At 45.7% G+C, this 20,714-nt stretch overlaps 1 protein-coding gene across 2 annotated transcripts in view; it reads right to left on the reverse strand.

The window, feature by feature from the left end:
• The window catches only part of sorcs3b (sortilin related VPS10 domain containing receptor 3b), a 63,576-nt gene that overhangs the window by 22,936 nt on the left and 19,926 nt on the right, over positions 1–20,714 (reverse strand). For both annotated transcript variants that reach the window (XM_052079395.1, XM_052079394.1), the window contains 8 exons: positions 14,429–14,496; positions 9,820–9,919; positions 9,092–9,250; positions 8,895–8,968; positions 7,371–7,435; positions 5,951–6,069; positions 2,042–2,131; positions 411–590 (listed from right to left, as the gene is read on the reverse strand). In XM_052079395.1, the coding sequence (XP_051935355.1) occupies positions 411–590; positions 2,042–2,131; positions 5,951–6,069; positions 7,371–7,435; positions 8,895–8,968; positions 9,092–9,250; positions 9,820–9,919; positions 14,429–14,496 (855 nt within the window). The remainder of the gene's footprint in view (positions 1–410; positions 591–2,041; positions 2,132–5,950; positions 6,070–7,370; positions 7,436–8,894; positions 8,969–9,091; positions 9,251–9,819; positions 9,920–14,428; positions 14,497–20,714) is intronic.

Here is a 20,714-nt window from a genome sequence, read left to right on the forward strand (position 1 = left end):
TGGGAGTGAATGACTTAAGGAGCAAACAACAAAACCATTGTCTTGTCTTTGACAAGTTACCCTTTTTCTAGCCAACTTTATCGACTGGTGTAAAAGAACAACACACCGCTCTTCATCTTTTTTCTTTATTTTTTCTTTTTTTCCTTTTTTTTTTTTTTTTGAGACGGTCGCATTTATTCCCGCAATTGTGCCGGCAGGAAATCAATGACAAACGAGTAGTGCGTAAGTACCGATATCACAATGTCTGAGCGTGGCGTCATAGTTTTTGTATTAAAAAAAGTGGATTATGTACGTTAAAGACATTAAATCCCAACTGCATGTCACGCCAGTGTAAAATAATGATATTAAAATGAAAGTAGCGGTTCTCGTATTCCGGGATAGGGAAAGAAATAAGCAGGCAAAGTCACTACCGTGTAGAAGTCGACCAGCAGGTTACCAGTGGGTCCCCTGGTGGTCCTGAGGTTTTCCAGCGAGAGAGTGAAGTAGACACCGGGCGAGTCGGAGATGTAGAGGCTGTAGGTGTGGTTCTGGTTCCATTCCTGGACGGCGGCAAGCACCTGCTTCTCATCTGTGCTGATGATATGCATGTCCTGGACGACGAGGCCACAGGGTGACGGCACACATCTTAGCATTAGCTGCATTAGCACAATCATATCCCAATTGATACATTTGAACTAGGGAAGGGGATTCAATGTTGTCATGGAGACTGATTACAAAATGAAAATACAGCGGGATGTGAGTCAGCGGACGCACAACCGGGAGACCCCGCACCCGCCAACAGAGTCCATTTCACTCGAAATGCTCCTTTTGTATGCTACCTTTCAAACGTTTATTACTTTCCGAATTGGCCGACCTCAACAGACAGAGTGGCCACATGTTTCTGTCTAGACAAAAAAACAAAAACCCAAAACGTGACTCTGTAGTGGCCGTGTTGGCCATCCCATCAAAGGTAATAAAAAGCAGAGACATTAGCTTAGCAACGTGGAAAGCGCAGACCCTCAAAATCGTCGTATCTACTGGCTGTTTTTTAATCAGGCGCTAGTTGTTCAAATGTGTTATTTTTTTGGGGGGGGGGGATCCAAAGCCCTCATCTGTGGCATCTCATCGTAACGGAGGTTGCACTCTTATGTACACAACTGCGTATTTTACGTTATTTCTTTCCCATATATGAACTCGCAAGTCTGTTTACTTTCATTCATTCATTCATTCATTCATCTTCCGAACCGCTTGATCCTCACTAGGGTCGCGGGGGGTGCTGGAGCCAATCCCAGCTGTCTCCGGGCAGTAGGCGGGGGACACTCTGAATCGGTTGCCAGCCAATCGCAGGGCACACAGAAACGAACAACCATACACACTCACAATTCAGAGCGTTCAATCAGCCTGCCACGCATGTTTTTGGAATGTGGGAGGAAACCGGAGCACCCGGAGAAAACCCACGCAGGCCCGGGGAGAACATGCAAACTCCACACAGGGAGGCCGGAGCTGGAATCGAACCCGGTACCTCTGCACTGTGAAGCCCACGTGCTAACCACTGGACTACCGGGCCGCCTATTTTACGTTATTTCTTTCCCATATATGAACTCACAAGTCTGTTTACTTTAAGATATTTAAACATTTCTATTGTTTTGGTATGTCGTAGAAATCTGCTTTAAAGACAGCGAAAGAGCTCGAGCTGACAAAACATCCCTTAAAAGCTCAAACGTAGCCCCTTGAAGGTAACAGTTTGTGCTTTTTGAATATTGTCAGCGCAAAATGCAACTTGAAATCACATTCTGGTAATGGCACTTTAAATAAAAATAAATAAAATCAAATATATTCATCCTTCTGTGCACGTAGCACTAATGGAAAAGAAACATTTTTGATGTCGTTGTAAAAGTTCAGCTAGATCTTCATTTGATCTATGCTTATAGGGTAGTTTGGTTTTTTTTTTGCTCAAGCCTCAAATTAATTTTAGAAGAATTAGGTGGACATTGAACCCAAAAGATGATTCGAGCAGATGTCCAGAATATATAATATACAGAAAATGCTTGTTGACACTTACCTTGGGCAGACAATACTTGGGTAACTGCATGCGCTTGAACGCTTCTCTCATGTAGGACACAAAGTAGCTGGCTCGGCCCGACTTGGTTACCTTGGTCATGAAAAGCAAAAAAAAAAAAATGAGTTCATCACACCATGAAATCAAAACTCACCCGTTCCCGCATGAGTGGAAGAGTGTTTCTCAATTCAAAAAGGACCTTGGGTAGTGTCACAAAATGTGGCGTAGGAATTGAGAGTGAAAAAAGATCCAACAGCTTCTTGGGAAATGGTGATACAAAAATTGGGTTTTGGGCGTGGCTAAAATATGGCCACAGCATGAGTAGCGCCTTCCGGATGCGTAAGTGATTATCTGACACGATTGCAGGCTGCTCTGCCTGCCCCGGCGAAAATACATCTCGCCTTGGGATAGTCGGCTGGCGTGGCAGATTTAGAGGGCCCCGTCGTAGTTCGCGAGTGCACACCTGACATGCAGAGAAAGGTGGAAGAGTGGAGAAAACCAGAATTTTTCTCTCTCTTTTTTTTTTTTTTAAGTCTGACTTGATTGCTATTATTTAGACAAAGGCTGCAGGATGCCGAGTTCGCTTTAGAGTGCCTAGTTGTTATCGCTCGGAATAGCCCGGCAATGATGACGTGATATTTTCCAGCCACCAGGCTTTAAGTGGATATAATGTCGAGGCCCAAACATGTAGTTATGTGTTGGCGAAAGGAAGAGATAACCACGAGATAACAACCATTTTCCCAATTTTTGACGGTTGACAGTTGAATGGGGGCGTGGTTTCAGCTCATTGAGTGGACTTGATTTTTTTATTTTGTGATTTTGAAAATTCATTTTTTAATGAGCTCATTCATTCATCTTCCAAGCCGCTAGATCCTCACTAGGGTCGCGGGGGGTGCTGGAGCCTATCCCAGCTGTCTTCGGGCAGTAGGCAGGGGACACCCTGAATCGGTTGCCAGCCAATCGCAGGGCACACAGAGACGAACAACCATCCACGCCCACACTCACACCTAGGGACAATTTAGAGCGTCCAATCAGCCTGCCACGCATGTTTTTGGAATGTGGGAGGAAACCGGAGCACCCGGAGAAAACCCACGCAGGCCCGGGGAGAACATGCAAACTCCACACAGGGAGGCCGGAGCTGGAATCGAACCCGGTACCTCTGCACTGTGAAGCCGACGTGCTAACCACTGGACTACCGGGCCGCCCCTTTTTTTTTTTTTTTTTTTTAAATGAGCTATTTTTCTTTTTTTTTAATTTGGCAGGATTGTTCAGAACATTGTTTTCTGTGGTGTTTTTGGAAGTAATTTTCAATTCAGAGGATCTTTAAGAAATAGGGAAACTCATATTTTGGGGGTTTGGGGGGGCAAAAAAAGCATAATATATGTTTAATCGTGTTTAAGCAATTTTTTTCTTGTCTGTTGAACCTCAGAGTGTAGTACAGCCCTATGGGAGGAATAAAATTGTCAATATTTCCCCCACAGGAAGCCGTAGAGAGCGTAACAAAGGCGAGAGTGCAACGTGAGGACGCCTCCGTGGCTTTGCTAGCGGAAAGTGACAAACCCCGCGGAAAGAGCGCAACGAGGGTTCAGAAAATGTGCCTTTGAGCCGGGGAGAGACTTGCAGTTTTGACAGTTGGAGTGGCGGAAGGAGAGGGAGCACTCGCTCCAACGGCTAAATACGACGCCGATGCTTTCAACGTGTCAATAACAACTGGGGCAACCGTCGCGTCGCTAAACTTTTGACAGCAGCGCTATTCATGTCTTCACTGGGTAACCTGACATAACATGAACACGACTTTGTATTTATTTCTATGGAGGCTGTTTGAGAAAAAAAAAAAAGTTGAAATGGGACGTGAGGCTTTTTCGTTTTTTTCCTACAGGCACCCGAGAGACGCCGCAAAACAAGGACGCCGTATGGAAGGCGTCTCCTGGAGGAGGTGTACTGTATTTATTTCTCAATTCATGACCGCCTCTCCAAAACACTCCGCGCCGTGTGGAGAGCATGCCCGAATCGCAAGCACAACAAAAACGCTCGTCATTATCTCAATTAGTACCGAGATAAGAGGCGTTGGAAATGATGTTGACTTTATCAACGGCGCGTCTGGAGGACCTTAATGCACTCGCACTTTCCCATCCACTTAGAGGCACAGGCCAACGCCAACCCGCTTGCTTATTTTCCAATCAACTAGAAGGATGGTGTTTGTCCCCCCTACACACTACATTAGCGCTCTAATGGAATAATCTATCGAAAATCAATGAGTTGCCTTTTTCGAAGGCCCCATTTTTGAGGATGTTGCAGTCGACCGGTCCTTCTCTTCCCGCGGGAGTGTGCAGGTGTTGAAGACTGCTTATTTCGTTGTAGCCCCAATCGATAACCTCATTACTCTTTGTCAAGTTAAATCCAACTGACCCCCCGCCCCTCCCCCACAGCCCCCCCCGGCAATGAAAGTCACCGGAAAGTCGTCGGCGGGTGCCCGCCACATGCGGCGTCGTGTTTGCAATCTCATCACGGCTAAATGCAATTTTATTGAATGAGCGTTTCTGAAACTGGCCGTCGTATAGTTATTTATTTATTTTCGGTCTTATGGATGCAGACGTGCCAATCGAGTCTGCGAATGAAGTGAAACTGGGTCACTGTCGGTACAGGCGTTGTCGCTGCCACATCGTCTTAAATTAAGAGATTACATCAATGGCGCGATTAAAAAAAATACAATATGATACAATTACAGTATATTCAATTCTTTACAAAATAAACATCTCGTAATGGTGAATAAACAGTGACTTGCTAAATACAGCACTTAGCCAATTAATTTAACCAATGGACGTTAAACGTTAAACGTTAAAAAAATGAAAAACAAAGTCAACAAATGGTCGACATGGGGAAAAAAAAGGAAGAGCGCGATGATAAAAAGCAATTTAGGCCGTTTTTCTAGAAATGAAAAAAAAGTGCCCAGCAGTCTTAACTAAAATTGTATTTTCACTCGTGGAGGCAGCACTTCATTAGAAAAGCGGTGCACAAAACACAGCAATTTTGATGCCCTCTGGCACCATGCTGCCTCTCACAGGTCAATCTTGGGTACTGCGGCAGTCATCTGGTTTCGAGGAGAACGACATAAAGTTTATGGTGTGCTGGTTGGGCAAATCAGAAAAGATATTAAAAATATTGGCTTTAAAGACACATTTCGATCCCTCCCAAAAATTGGTGTGCGTCACATGGCGCTGTTTTAGCCAGACAACGCCCCACCAATCAGTCTTACAAACATTTCGTCATATTTTCACACTTTATTTAAGCCATTGTTTTTAAACTTGAATTCAATATTGATGGGAAAAAAATCACTTTACAAGGTCTTGAAAAAAGGCTCAATGAGAGCGGGAGGGGGGGGGGGGGGGGAAATGTCCCTAAAAGATACAAAAACTGGATTCTTATTGTGCTGGGAAGTCACTTCAGCACAACACGCGTGACTGAATGCATCAAGGCTACAAACAAGAGAGCGCTTCAGCAGTGGGTGGAAATCAATGAGAGCGGAGGTCATTTGGAAAATTTAATTCTAATAACGGCCTTGACGGCTGCCGTCTAATTGGAGTCAAACGTTAAGTGAATGGCGCGCTTTATTCACACCTCATTTTCCACCTTCTTTCTCCGGTCGCAAATACTTTTTGTGTGTGTGTGTGTGTGTGTGGAAACATGCTCTCTGCTTTGATGATGTGTTGAAAAATAATCAAAACGCACATCGGGGAACAGGTGTGTTTCAGGAAGCCATTATGAGGATTTGATGGAAAAGCAAGAATTGCATGTAGAGCGAACAGAAAAACAAGAAGGGGGGGGGGGGGTAATGGGGGGTGGGGGACTAAGGGAGCAAAGATGACCTCCGAGTGCAATAAAAAGGACAAAGTAATTTATCGCCACGCAGACCTGAGTGAAAACGTATTCATCCTGCACGACCAGCGAATTGGTGTCCACGTGTCCCGGGAAGAGGTACTGCCTGTTGGCCTCCGTGCAGCGCTGGGCTCTGCACTTCACGTACTGAGCACCTGGGAAGGGGACGGCAAAGGAAATCAATCCGGAGTAAATTACCAACGTTTAAGCCTAAAGTTGCGCTTGTATGCACTGGAGACGCCAAGGAAAATGCGCTTGTAGCTCATCGCATCTTTAAAAATGCCGATGTACACACCTTTGGGCAGCGATAAATATTCATTCATTCATTCATTCATTCATCTTCCGTACCGCTTGATCCTCACTAGGGTCGCGGGGGGTGCTGGAGCCTATCCCAGCTGTCTCCGGGGCAGTAGGCGGGGGACACCCTGAATCGGTTGCCAGCCAATCGCAGGGCACACATAGACGAACAACCATCCACGCTCACACTCACACCTAGGGACAATTTAGAGTGTTCAATCAGCCTGCCACGCATGTTTTTGGAATGTGGGAGGAAACCGGAGCACCCGGAGAAAACCCACGCAGGCCCGGGGAGAACATGCAAACTCCACACAGGGAGGCCGGAGCTGGAATCGAACCCGGTACCTCTGCACTGTGAAGCCGACGCGCTAACCACTGGACTACCGGGCCGCCCAGTGATAAATAGCGTTTGCAATTTTTTTTTTTGTCTTCAGGGAAAGTAATTGCGTGACCAGCGTGCAGGGGGGTGGGGATGGCAGGAGTATAGGCAGGGGCGGAGCTACGAGAGGGCCCAAGGTGAGCTCGGCTCGCCGGCTCCAACGCCTCGGTTAAGATTTTGAAAAACGTCATTCTGTCGTGCAGACGATGAATTCAAAAAACAACATTTAGGATTGTGAACAATCCGGAGATTGTCTGTTACGATTTGAACGAACAAACCATTTCTTGGCATTATGCAAAATGGCGTCGGCAGACGGTGACGAGTGATCGATCCGATTGGCCGTTAGCTTCCGACTCTGTGCGCGAGACAGAAGTAAAACACTGAGAATACTCTCGAGATTGCTGTTTGGGTTCAGCGCTGGATGCTAATTAAAAGCTCAGCAGCGTGAACAACGTCGCGATGTCTCACACAACAAACATTAAAGCCACATGTGGCTTGTGAGCATCGCCCGCCCACTAATGAACACAAAGCTCGCGATTGCACCGACTGCGCATTAGAGCGCCATGCGGCTTTGAAAGGGCGACACGCGGGGGACGCTTTAAGTAGAAGAAACATTCATCAACGCCCTAAAAGTCTCTCACCCCCTCCCCCTCCCCTCGCAGTTTTTGGTCAGCTGGACCTATTCTGCTTTACTGCACTTCAGGGAGAGCGGCTTGCGCCCTCGCTCTTTGAATAAAAGGCAAAGGAGTGTGGGGGGTGGGGGTGGGGGGGGTCACTCACGGCCTTTGGCGACCCGCGTCTCGATGTGGACCGCGTCCGACTCTCTGTCCAAGCCCATTACAGCCCTGGCGGGAAGGAAGAGAAGATAGAGAGTCTTGTAATTGCGCAATCACAAAGCCCATAACAGCATGTTTATTTTGTTTTTTTCCCCAAACGGCGAAATGAGCGCCTATTTCGTTGCGATTCACCAAAAGCAGGAGAAAAACGAGGGGGAATAAACAGCAGGTGACAAAAGCACAGAATGTAGCGGCTTCAAAACGACTGCAACAAAAACACGCGCTATTCTTTACTTGTGACTTATTACTGTGAAGTAGCGATCATGTGCATGAGGTGAATTGCCACTCAAACGAGGGACTTTGAATTGAGCAGCGTGTGTTAAAAAAAACATTAAATAAATAAGGAACAAAAGGGAATCAATGGGCTCTTATCAATAGACCCTGGCAAATTTTCATCTTGAAGAAAATGTTTGCACTCAAGCGATGGGCCAGAAAAAAATGCTACGTCCATTTAATCTGTACAGAGGCCAACATAGATCCTAGTTTCACGTTATGTTTTGCACCAAAAAACAAAACAAAACAAAAAAACTGATTTCATTTAGTTCCGAAATCTAAGGTGTCATTTTACAAGAAAAATATGTTATTTTCATGGTGAAATTTGTAATCTTATTGGAATAAAGTTGTCTATTTCCAAGGAAATAAATGATAGACTTTTAGATTAAAGTTATGAAATTTTAAGTGAAAATATTTTATATTCATTCATTCATTCATCTTCCGAACCGCTTGATCCTCACTAAGGTCGCGGGGGGTGCTGGAGCCTATCCCAGCTGTCTCCGGGCAGTAGGCGGGGGACACCCTGAATCGGTTGCCAGCCAATCGCAGGGCACACAGAGACGAACAATCATTCGCACTCACACTCACACCTAGGGACAATTTAGAGTGTTCAATCAGCCTGCCACGCATGTTTTTGGAATGTGGGAGGAAACCGGAGCACCCGGAGAAAACCCACGCAGGCCCGGGGAGAACATGCAAACTCCACACAGGGAGGCCGCAGCTGGAATCGAACCCGGTACCTCTGCACTGTGAAGCCGACGTGCTAACCACTGGACTACCGGGCCGCCAATATTTTATATGTAAATATTTATTTTATATCAAAGCCATAAAGTCATACTATGGAGAAAAATGGCATTTTGACTTTTTTTTTCAACAAAAGGTTTTTGAAATTTTAGTTATGGAATGAAGTTGGATACAAAAATAAATAAATAAATAAATAAATAAAATACTGAGCAACCCCCCCCCTATATTTTCAAAATTAATTAGATATTTTTCCAAACAAAACTGTCAATTTGGGGAAGTAAAGTCACTTGAGGAAGAAAGAAAAGTACACAGTTTCGGGAGAATACAGAAAAAAAATCATATTTGTGGAATGAAAAGGCCCTTTTTTTTCTTTTTTTTTTTTTAGATTTACTTCATTGTCGGTCTAATTACACCTACACGTGCGTGTCCGCGCACGCATGCGTGATCGTACCAGTAGAATCGACCCGGCATCACGTTGTCGTGCACGAGCTGCCATCTCTTCCCAAAGTCCATGGAGCTGTACAGCTGCAAGATAATAGCAACGGTAATAACAGCGGTAGGTACATAGCCAGCAGCCCCCACCGCAATCAAGGCATCCGCACGACAATCCGAGCAATTTCGCTAGCGCTGCTGCGCTTAAAAATCTACCTTGCCGTCATGGCTGTAGGCCAGGATCCAGTTCTCCTGAGCCGGGTGGAAGAGGAGGCTGAGAACGTTGAAGCTAATAGGATGCTTCTCGAAGCTCGCCCCCTCGTCCGAGCTGATCAGAACGGCGCTCTCCACCTCCGGGTCGCTCAGCATCATTATCTGAGAGGAGAGAGGAGGGACGGCGTATGAGAGTCGCAGTCGTCTCGCTGGCAGTTGAGCCGCTGAGAAGTAGAGTGGGCTAACTCCGCTCAGGTCTTTTTGTTAGCCTGATAGCATGATTGCCCAAGTTTATTTTTCTTCTAAATTTTTCTTAAACAGGAAATAAAACAAAAAAATAACACCAAGAGCCTAGTTGCCAGACTCAACCTTTACGGATTACCATGATCTGGACGACACTGGTATCAAGAAAACTACCATTACGCGATGTTTAGTAAGCTAGGCTATCGATTTTTAAGTTACCTTTTAAATAAAGACAGGTTTAGTTCCAATTTTCCCAAAGCTGAGTATCCGTTATTTTGTATGATTTTTTTGCTTCAGTCTTTTTCGGAAAACGAGAAAAACAACCCCCCCACCCCCCCCCTTTTTGAGACCTTTTTGAATGTTTTCAGAAAACACGATAAAACAAAGGCCACAAATCGCGTGCCAGTACTTTGAATAAGTCAAACTATTTATAATAATTCATGAAATGATATTTTCTATTATAATATCACAAGAGAGGACGAGATGACCTTCCGTTTGTTGGTGGGGCACACGTAAAGGTAACTCAGCACGGTCCTTGAGCCCACTTTGTCATTGAGCTTTGTGTAGGTGCTCCCATAGTCGCTGGACCTGCATTAAATAAAAACACACACACACATACATGCTGGGGTTACATAAACAACAACAACAATAAAAAATCCTGTAAAGTGTAAACGCGTTGTCGTATTGTCTGTCTACATGTGTTGCGCCACCCCTTGTCTTTACATTTCGGCTACTTAAAACATCACATCATGACACTGATGATGTTAGCCTGTTAGCCTGTCTCTGGCGTTTTTTGCATTGTTTGTCAGCAATGAAGCTAAATGAACTTTCTAAAGGTTAACCGATGAAGTTGTTTTCGTCATTTTCTTTGTTTTGTATATAACTTGACGCTAAACTTCAAACGCGAGTGGCATTAAACAACCTGGAATTGGATTTCTTGCATTTCATTGGTGACATAATTAAAGTATTGCATGCGAAACCTGACAAATAATTTCTCGGGCTTAGTTCGGTCACATGCTGCTGTCACTTCTCCATGTCCCTTCCATGTGCACGCGTCCATGACAAGGGTAAATGCGCTTGTCATCCCAATCCTCATAAATCCCCGCCCGCCTCCCCCGCCACCCCCTTGAATCCGCACCATCCGTTCTACCTGAGCGCCCGCAAATATAATTTCACTACATAATTGGATAGATATCCGAGCAATGTCTGCTATCGTTGCCCGCGCATGAATCTGAAGCGTCCCATTTGCTGTTGACATTGTTTTCAAAGACTTATCCCCTAAACACATTTGTGCAGCCTAAGTGCTGCTTTCAGCTGCCACATCGGAATGGCTGGGCAAAAAAAAAATCTGTGAGGTTATTGCACAGCAAAGTTGATTTCGCAGAAAAGAAGCAGTCGTTTGAAAAACACAGGAGGACTGGTGCGAGTCGCCACATCGATCCAAACATCACGGATATCGCCGGCGACTGGCTGCCAGCTATTGTGGACCATCAATCATTGACGTTCTTATCACAGAAATCGACGCATGCTCACTTCTTTTTCATAACATCTATGCGTGTGTGTTTTTTTCTAATACCGGCACAAAGCGCCTGAGGTGCGCAGTCATTTTCTTAGGGGTACGGCGTTGTGACCCAGTCCCCTCCATGATGGAAGACTTCCTCTACTCTCGACGAGGTACTCAAAAAGGCGTGAAGTCAAGCGTAAATCTTTGCAGCGCCTCTGGTGAAACCGATATTCATTTGAAACTTGACGGACTGATGTGTTTCACAGTGAAATGAGTTCTCCTCAGACTGTGAGAAGGTGAGGAGTGAGGAGGGGGGCGCGCATGTTAGAAGGCTGAATTTAGTTCTCTGGTATGATCCTTGATGAAATGAATTCTTATTGATGAGCCTGACAGGCGCGCACACCAAATTGGAATGACTATAGTGGTGACTTAATTACTTCTGACAAGAAGGTGGCTTAAGAGGGAAACACTTGGGATGGCTAAACAACCATCGGGCGCCATCTGTGAACAAGATGGCGCCCATTCGGTATGTAGTGTAATACCATTTTGATCCACTAGAGCAATGTGCCATCTATCTGTCCGTACGCAATCTGGTCCGCTTATCCTAGCGAGAGTCACGGGCATGCTGGAGCCAAATCCTAGCTGTCTACGGGCAGTAGGCGGGGTACACCCTGGACTGGTCGCCAGCCAATCGCAGGGCACACACACAGACAAACGATTCACGCTCACAATCGCACTATGAAATGAATGCCTTATCAATTTTTTTTCCCCCCAAATGTTCGATAGGGGCGGCCCGGTAGTCCAGTGGTTAGCACGTCGGCTTCACAGTGCAGAGGTACCAGGTTCGATTCCAGCTCCGGCCTCCCTGTGTGGAGTTTGCATGTTCTCCCCGGGCCTGCGTGGGTTTTCTCCGGGTGCTCCGGTTTCCTCCCGCATTCCAAAAAAAACATGCGTGGCACGCTGATTGAACACTCTAAATTGTCCCTAGGTGTGAGTGTGAGCGTGGATGGTTGTTCGTCTATGTGTGCCCTACGATTGGCTGGCAACCGATTCAGGGTGTCCCCCGCCTACTGCCCGGAGACGGCTGGGATGGGCTCCAGCACCCCCCGCGACCCTAGTGAGGATCAAGCGGTACGGAAGATGAATGAATGAATGAATGTTCGATAGGGTATTCCGTTTCTTGACAAACGCTTAAAAAAAAACTGCATTGAACACATGTCCATTACTCATTGCTATCAAACTCTAAGACACAAAATGCCTTCTGCTTTTCCAGCAAAGGGCATTATAAATGAATAGCAAATTTCTCCAGTGTGGGACAAATAAAAGCTTTCTTACATTATAGGAATGAAATCAATGCAAACCACGTTTTACGCAAAAAAAACTAAAACCTGACTGTAATGTGAGAATAGACTTAAAAGATGTCTCCTTTCAAGCAAAACCGGTTATCCTTGCCAGTTCCTCAGATGAACTTTTGCAACATCTTGTACATACTCTCTTCAAATGTGAAGTCCCTGAACTTGCCCGGCTTCCAACATGTTGGCATTTCTCTCCACTATAATCGAGCCGAACCCCCAATCTTTATCTGCGACTCAAAAGCTGTGCTGAAGCGCTCCAAGGCCACCATCCACAGACCTGTTTGTCATCACAGATGTTTAGAAACTTGATATTCACAGACAATGTATGCCAGGGCCTCCCCCACACCTATGTGTATGAATGACAACAGGATTAAATTCCAAACCATTTGCATTGTAATCAATGAATCCTAACTATCATCATCTTTGTTTGTGTGGGTGTACCTAATGATGTGGCCGGTGAGTGCATGGCTTCCAGATAAAATAAAATAGTTTGCTGGCTTTTGTTTGCCCGAATATTGAGACATGTTTTGTTGTTGTTGTTGCGATTTGATTTTCCACCATTTTCTATTCACAATCCAAAACCTCGGTGTTTAGAGCAACTCATTTTATAATTGAACTGTCATTGAACACCAGCAGCGTTGCGCTTGCATGACTCAAAATATTTTTTTCTTTTGTGTTGAGACGTGTGAGAGGTGCTGGTAGGAGAAGACAAGGCGGTCACACTGTTGAGCAGACTTCTTTTTTTTTCGTCAGTCCCGCCAGCAAAGTGAATGTGCAAATGGACAAAAAATGCTGCCATCCATCTGCTACTTTTCGGTCTCCACGCGCACCCCCGTTTATTTTTTTGGACGCTTACGACTCCTGACAGCTCACAATACTTCAAGTAGTTTATTGCCTAGACTGCAGAGCGGACTAAGTGTCTATCAGGGCTCGGGTAGGTGGAGGTGGCAAGTACTGATACTTGTGAATTTTTTTTTAAAAAGACTGTTAAAAGTAGAACTGCCGGCAGGGTCCGACATGAATGGTGGCCCGATGGCCCTGGGATCGATGGCACTGTCAGGCCACCATTACAGATACTGGCCCAACCTGGCCATTAAAAGTATTCATCAATTGCCGTTTACATCAAATATTTTTATTTTGTATTAACATGTTATTTTTCAATAATTTGGATGTAATAGTATTTTATACGGCGGTCTCCAAGTGTCAACTGTACTTCAACCGCTAGTGGATTATCCTTATGGACATACTTTGTAAACTTCAATCTCCTGCATAGACTTCAGGGAGTCTGTTTATACGTCGACTATTTCGAATGTGGATTTCTTCTGTACTGATTTTTTTGGGGGGGGAAACGCTGTCTATGTTCACCCCCACAACAGTGCAAACGCCCAAAAGAAAGTGAGCAGTTGTACAAGACTTGCACTGGGCATGAAAAAAGGGCCCCTTAAGTAAAAAAAAAAAATAGCGCAGAAAATTGTCCCAAGTAGAAAAGCAAAACTAAAAATGCATTTTTACATGTCAATTATACACAACTTCTTTTTTCATTCTTTTACATGTTTTGCTAACTTGGCACAACAACAAATCAAAACTCCCCGCAAAACAATGTGTCCCCCAAGCTGTGCTAACACCAAAAATGCTAAACTAGCTCATGATAACAACATACTGGTGTTTGTTTGTTTTCTGATTAGTTGCTGAATTTTTGAACACCGGCAGCTGGCTTCTTTTTTTTTACGAATCATTCATGCAGTCGACAACATCAAACAATTCTCCGAAATTAGGACATGGATGGGGACTCTGACTGTCATGGTTAATGTTCCCAGGTTAACATTTCTACACGTCACTGTCCACCCCCCCCCCCCCCACCCCACCCCAAGGCCTCAATCAGTCAAGATCACCGCGCTTGACTTTACTTTCCTTGAAAAAAGTAACATTCCTAGTTGGACAAAATGAGAGGAGCAAAAGTAAAAAGTCATGTAAAGACATCTGAAAAAATCTTCCGCACACCGCCGAGAATCGTTCGGCGTCACAGTGGGTGCTTTATTAAAACATACGTCACACGGGCTTCCAATGTATCTTCATTTTTTTTAATCCTCTGGCGAGAACGCGCGCACGCTATAAGTCACGCCAGATGGCGCAGCCAACTATGAATATATTTTCCTTAGCGGTGCTTTTACACGTTTATCGAATTCGAGGCGGCGCCAGTCGCCTCGCTGTGCATCGATGTGATTCAAAGCAACGTACCTCCACAGAGAACTTTCGGTAACGGCGCCCAGGTTGAAGTCGTACAGCTTTGTCAGGATGAGGATCACCTGCAACGTGAGAGCAGAGGGAAGTCTGAGTGTGTTTTCGCTTACATGGTTTTATTAGTCGGGCAAAACGACATTTGGTAAGCATCTGATTTAAACCCACAAAAATATTTCAAGGGGAAAAAAAAAAAAAAGAAATCCGCCAGTTTGGTTCAAATTGGCAATTTCTAGGTCATTCTTATGACTCTCACATGAAAGCAATTCACTCCATTGAAATGAATTCAAATGCCATTATTCCGTTCCAGACATCAGAATATCGCAATCTTTTCCATGTTTTAGGAAAGAAAACAATGCGCAGTATTGTAAAATGTAAATATAAAAACACAATAAAAGTGAATGTCAAGAAATAAACCGTTTTCCATGAAGTGTTTTGAAGACAATACAAAGCGTCTTTATTTGGATGGCGCCTTCACAACAGCTGCAGCTGGAACAAAGTAAGACATCTCTGAACCAGTAGTGGAAGGAGACTTTGATTCTCTTCTCTTTCATCCGTAACTGCTTCTCAGAAACACGGCGCATGAGGGAATAGTTGTTACGATGGCATTACTGACAATGATTTATGTTACGTGTTCCGCTGCCGTATGGTTATTTTATGTTCAATGTTCCGTAAAGCCGAAAGTCGCAGCCACATAGTAGCACAGTAGTGCATTTGTGTCGGAACAAGTGACACCAAGAAGCCCGGAATCAGTTTACCACTCGGTTAATCTGCGCGTTAGCGTTTGCTCCATGATCCTTGCGAGTGTTTTCATTTTGTAGATGTGTGCTTGTCTCGATCAACAACAGGGCCTCAAATGCAATGGTGAGGGCCGGTCTCCTTTTCCATCACTTCAATGGAAGGGTGGTTGAAGCTGGTGTCATTTGACGAATACAAAAAAAAAAAAAAAAAAAAAAATACATTTTGAAGTTATTATTTTTTTAACCTTAGTTTAAAAAAATGTATTAAGATAATAGTGGGCGGCCCGGTAGTCCAGTGGTTAGCACGTCGGCTTCACAGTGCAGAGGTACTGGGTTCGATTCCAGCTCCGGCCTCCCTGTGTGGAGTTTGCATGTCCTCCCCGGGCCTGTGTGGGTTTTCTCCGGGTGCTCCGGTTTCCTCCCATGTTCCAAAAACATGCTTGGCAGGCTGATTGGACACTCTAAATTGTCCCTAGGTGTGAGTGTGAGTGCGAATGGTTGTTCGTTTCTGTGTGCCCTGCGATTGGCTGGCAACTGATTCAGGGTGTCCCCCGCCTACTGCCCGAAGACTGCTGGGATAGGCTCCAGCACCCCCCGCGACCCTAGTGAGGATCAAGCGGCTCGGAAGATGAATGAATGAATGAATGAATGAATGATAAGGTAAGCGGCCCGGTAGTCCAGTGGTTAGCACGTCGGCTTCACAGTGCGGAGGTACCGGGTTCGATTCCAGCTCCGGCCTCCCTGTGTGGAGTTTGCATGTTCTCCCCGGGCCTGCGTGGGTTTTCTCCGGGTGCTCCGGTTTCCTCCCATGTTCCAAAAACATGCATGGCAGGCTGATTGAACACTCTAAATTGTCCCTAGGTGTGAGTGTGAGTGCGAATGGTTGTTCGTTTCTGTGTGCCCTGCGATTGGCTGGCGACCGATTCAGGGTGTCCCCCGCCTAATGCCCGAAGACGGCTGGGATAAGCTCCAGCACCCCCCGCGACCCTAGTGAGGATCAAGCGGCTCGGAAGATGAATGAATGAATGAAAAAAAGGACAACATTTTGAAGTTATTATTTTTTTAACCTTATTTTTAAAAAATTGTATTAAGGTAATAGTGCTACCTACGCCAGCTAAACCTACCACACGCCGTTCCTAATGAGTGTCATTTCCAAGTGGATCCCAATGACAAGGCAAGGCACGCTCATGTTGTGACTCAACGTCAGCTTGCTGGCACCTTCGCAGAATCTCTGCCAGACGTCTGTGTGTGTGTGTGTGTGTGTGTGTGTGTGTGTGTGTCCCTCATTTGGAATGACAGCAGGAAAAAAAGTCTGCACAAAACGTAATTGCTCAGTGAACACTGAAAATGTTGCTTTCTCACACACACACTTTTGTCTGTTAGCCGAACGGGATGCATTTGGCTAATTGGAGGCCGTCCAGTATGTCCATGTTCTCTGGACAATGCGTTTCTAGGGAGTCGGAATTGTGGCCCATAAAAGGGCTGCCAATGCACAGAGGGCCAAGTGAAATGGTTTGCAAACACATTATTGTCACTCCAATTGTATTATAAAAAACCGCCCCATGGGAATGATCATAACTCAGCTTAGGAAGTAGTGGAGGCCGTGAGGGGTGGGGGTGGGTGTGTGGGAGTGGGGGGTGAACAAAGAGGCTGGAGGGAAGGAGGGAGTTGGAATAACAATCGAGGAAGAGAAATATGGCATATCCCGACTAAATTTCATAAAGCCTGGAAGATGGGTCACAAGCTCAATTACAGTTAGTTTAAACACATTAACCTTGCGGGACCTGCCGAACGACTGATTAAAGCTGGAAAAAAAAAAGCGGCGGCACATTTGGCGGAACAAAAGACGTGTCTTTAAGACGTCTTTGAAGATGTGGAAAACCCAATTGACCCGCCACGCAGCCTTCAAACGCAGCCCGTGCGCTCGGCCAGGACGAGCCACATTACGGGTTAATTAACCAATCACTAAGACAGATATGCATTAGCATAACTAACTGTTTCGTGTCTGCCAGGTCCGAGGGCTGGAGTCTGAATCAATTTGGTGTAAAAGATTTGGTTAAACGGTTGTGATGTCAGGCCTAAATGCTCACTTTGAGAAAAGCGATACGAGGAGGAAAGCTCCGTCGATCGTTTGTCTCTTCGCTGCGGCCAGCTGAAGTGAATGCGGAAACCGATTTGATCCGGGAGCGGCAAAAGGATGCCAACAAATTAATTGGCGGGTTTACGGTAGAGTTCATTGCTTTGGATTACGGGGATTTCATCGAAAGTTGCCTTGAAGAAAATAAAAATAGCTTGTCCGAACCATTCCCCCCCCCCCTCCAATTAAAAGATTGCAATTTGGCCAAAAATATTCAGAAAAAAATGGCAACCAAAAACATAGTATTGTAAATGCGCAGAAAAATTGCCAATAAACATGAGCGCGTGGAATTGCCCCCCTCAGCCCTGAGAGTCACCCCCCCCAAAAAAAATAATTGCTTGGGTGTGGGAAATCCATACACCATCCCAAAAAATCGATTAAAATGTTTAATATGCAGAGGTACCGGGTTCGATTCCAGCTCCGGCCTCCCTGTGTGGAGTTTGCATGTTCTCCCCGGGCCTGCGTGGGTTTTCTCCGGGTGCTCCGGTTTCCTCCCACATTCCAAAAACATGCTTGGCAGGCTGATTGGACGCTCTAAATTGTCCCTAGGTGTGAGTGTGAGCGTGGATGGTTGTTCGTCTCTGTGTGCCCTGCGATTGGCTGGCAACCGATTCAGGGTGTCCCCCGCCTAATGCCCGAAGACGGCTGGGATAGGCTCCAGCACCCCCCGCGACCCTAGTGAGGATCAAGCGGCTCGGAAGATGAATGAATGAATGAATGAATGTTTAATATGTACAGTATATATCATTTTTTTTAGATTCTGTCTATATGAGTTCAGAAGTGTAGCCCATGAAACATAAATAGTTGCCATACATTTGTTTGCATATTTATAGCAACATGAATTCACAGAATTTCACTTATTTTTTTTAATTTTGTGAAGTTGTCATCGCTACCACCCACAGCGCAAGTCAGCTTTTCGTAAATTCCCAACTCTTAATTTGAAGGCGATAAATCGCCCGGGCGGCCCGGTAGTACAGTGGTTAGCACGTCGGCTTCACAGTGCAGAGGTACCGGGTTCGATTCCAGCTCCGGCCTCCCTGTGTGGAGTTTGCATGTTCTCCCCGGGCCTGCGTGGGTTCTCTCCGGGTGCTCCGGTTTCCTCCCACATTCCCAAAACATGCATGGCAGGCTGATTGAACACTCTAAATTGTCCCTAGGTGTGAGTGTGAGTGCGGATGGTTGTTCGTTTCTGTGTGCCCTGCGATTGGCTGGCAACCGATTCAGGGTGTCCCCCGCCTACTGCCCCAAGACAGCTGGGATAGGCTCCAGCGCCCCTCGCGACCCTAATGAGGATCAAGCGGCTCGGAAGATGAATGAATGAATGAATAAATCGCCCATCGTTCAAATTGAGTCATGCTTCATTTGCCTTTATTTTTGCCTAAGCCTACTCTTAAAAGCAAAACCTTTGTGCGTCATAAATCGGATTACAGCAACCGATTAATTTATGGCTCGCGTTTGTTATAACCTACTAGCTGGTTTGCCGCCCTCCGGGCGGCTCATCAGCTAGTTCCTGCGGAAGGCTGGTAAGGTGGGCCTTCGGCCCACAAAAGTGTTGTTGCTTGGTTCAACTTTTTGTTCATCTTCATTGCTTATCGCGAAAATAAAGAGATGTTTAGCTCTACTAAATAACTAACAATTTCATTGCAATGCTTGTGGGTAGACAACATTTTTTCGCTAAGATGCCCGCGCGATCGTAGTGAGCCACTGCCTGAGCGGCGCAGTGGCGGCGCAGTGGCGGCGCAGTGGCGGCGCGCAGCGGCGCTGTGAAGTAGGTACATTTTGAAAAGGGACAGACGGAAGGACAGACCGCGTGCGGGACGACGCGCAATATATATATAGATACGGGAAGAGGGAATATTAAATCGCAATCGCAGGCACGCTTGAATTACTTTTCCAAAATCTTTCAGCCCTCCCCGCTGCCATCTCGCTTGCGCTTCTGGCTCATTAACAGGAGGCGACCCCTTCGAATTGGGTCAGCACAGAGCTACCTCGGGAGACCGACAGACTAGTGAGGCAGATGACTTGTTTGCGTGATTTGTCCCTGAGTGGATACATCAAGAGTACATGCGCTGCCGACTGTTCCCACGTCTTCACTTCACTTGTTATTGATAGCCTCTGTAAGCGTGGATGCGTTCAATAGGGAGCCTCGAATATATATGCAAATGGTTGTGGGCCACATCGCGAGTGCGACAAAATAACACGACAAATGTAGCCGAATTAGTGGCAAAATGCTACATGTGCGTTTGTGTGTGTGTGTGTCCCCGCCTGGCTTTTTATGTAAATAAAATGGCCCAAAATGGCTGCCGGTAGAATTCTAAAGGCTTCAAGGTAAAAATGGCGTTTCCATGAGTCTTCGTTGCTCACTTGCAAACGTGAAATTAAGTAAGAACGCCGCGAGGGCAAAAGCAGCGTATTTATTCATGTTTATGTTTTATTGATGTGCGCAAAGGGAGCTTTTGCCCCGGGAAAGTCAACCAATCATTTCTTCAGATGGGCTTCACATGCACCCTCCAAGGAGTTGGTTTTAAGTCATCCGTTTATCCAAATCGTCTATTCTGGTCTGCTTCTTTTCTCTGTCTTTGCCGGCTTTTCCCGCTTTCATCACAATTCCAATGAGGAATCCACACACACACACACACACACACACAGAGGAGGGGAAAAAAAAAACATGAAAGGACTGTCAAAGTCATGTGCACTTTGACCCCCGCGGGCTGCAAGCCTCCATGGCAACAAGCATGTCGCAGGCACTCAACCGAGCGATCTTACATAAACATCCCGGCATGGAGGCACAATGACTGCTGGACCAAATCAAATCTTTTTTTTTTTTTGTCAGCGGGACAGAAAAAAAGAAGAAAAAAAAAGAACATCCAGCATCAATCCATTTTTTTTCTTTGATTCAAAACAGAAAAATTTAAAGTGCTTTCAATGGGACGTGAGCGGCATCTCAACGCCACTTCGCCCCCCCCCCCCGCCCCCCGCCCCCCACGGCCTGCAATTTAGCTGCGATTCATTTTGTACAAACTGCTTGCCATCAATAAACTGTTGGTGCGCTTTCCGACATGAAATCTGTTACTCTCTCACTCACCCTCAAAGTAAAGCTTCATGAAGCACCTCCTTTCAAGTATCATTTCTTGCTAATTGGTCAGTCGACGAAAAAAAATGAGAGGGTGCTTTGCTTTTTGCCCCTTTTCTCCGAGGATGGCGAGCGATGCCACTTTTTTTTTCTCCAACCGAACCGGAGGCAACAACTCAAGGTTCTAAATTAATTTCCAGGGGACGCCCACCTGCACCCCCACAACCCCCACCTGTGTTGATATGAATGACTGATGCAAGCTTCTTTGCAATCAAAACACGCAAGCGCAACTTATTTACCCTTAATGGCGCCTGCGACTGTTCACGGCATTTACAT

The sequence above is a fragment of the Hippocampus zosterae genome, chromosome 11, assembly GCF_025434085.1.
Source record: "Hippocampus zosterae strain Florida chromosome 11, ASM2543408v3, whole genome shotgun sequence".
NCBI lineage: Eukaryota > Metazoa > Chordata > Actinopteri > Syngnathiformes > Syngnathidae > Hippocampus > Hippocampus zosterae.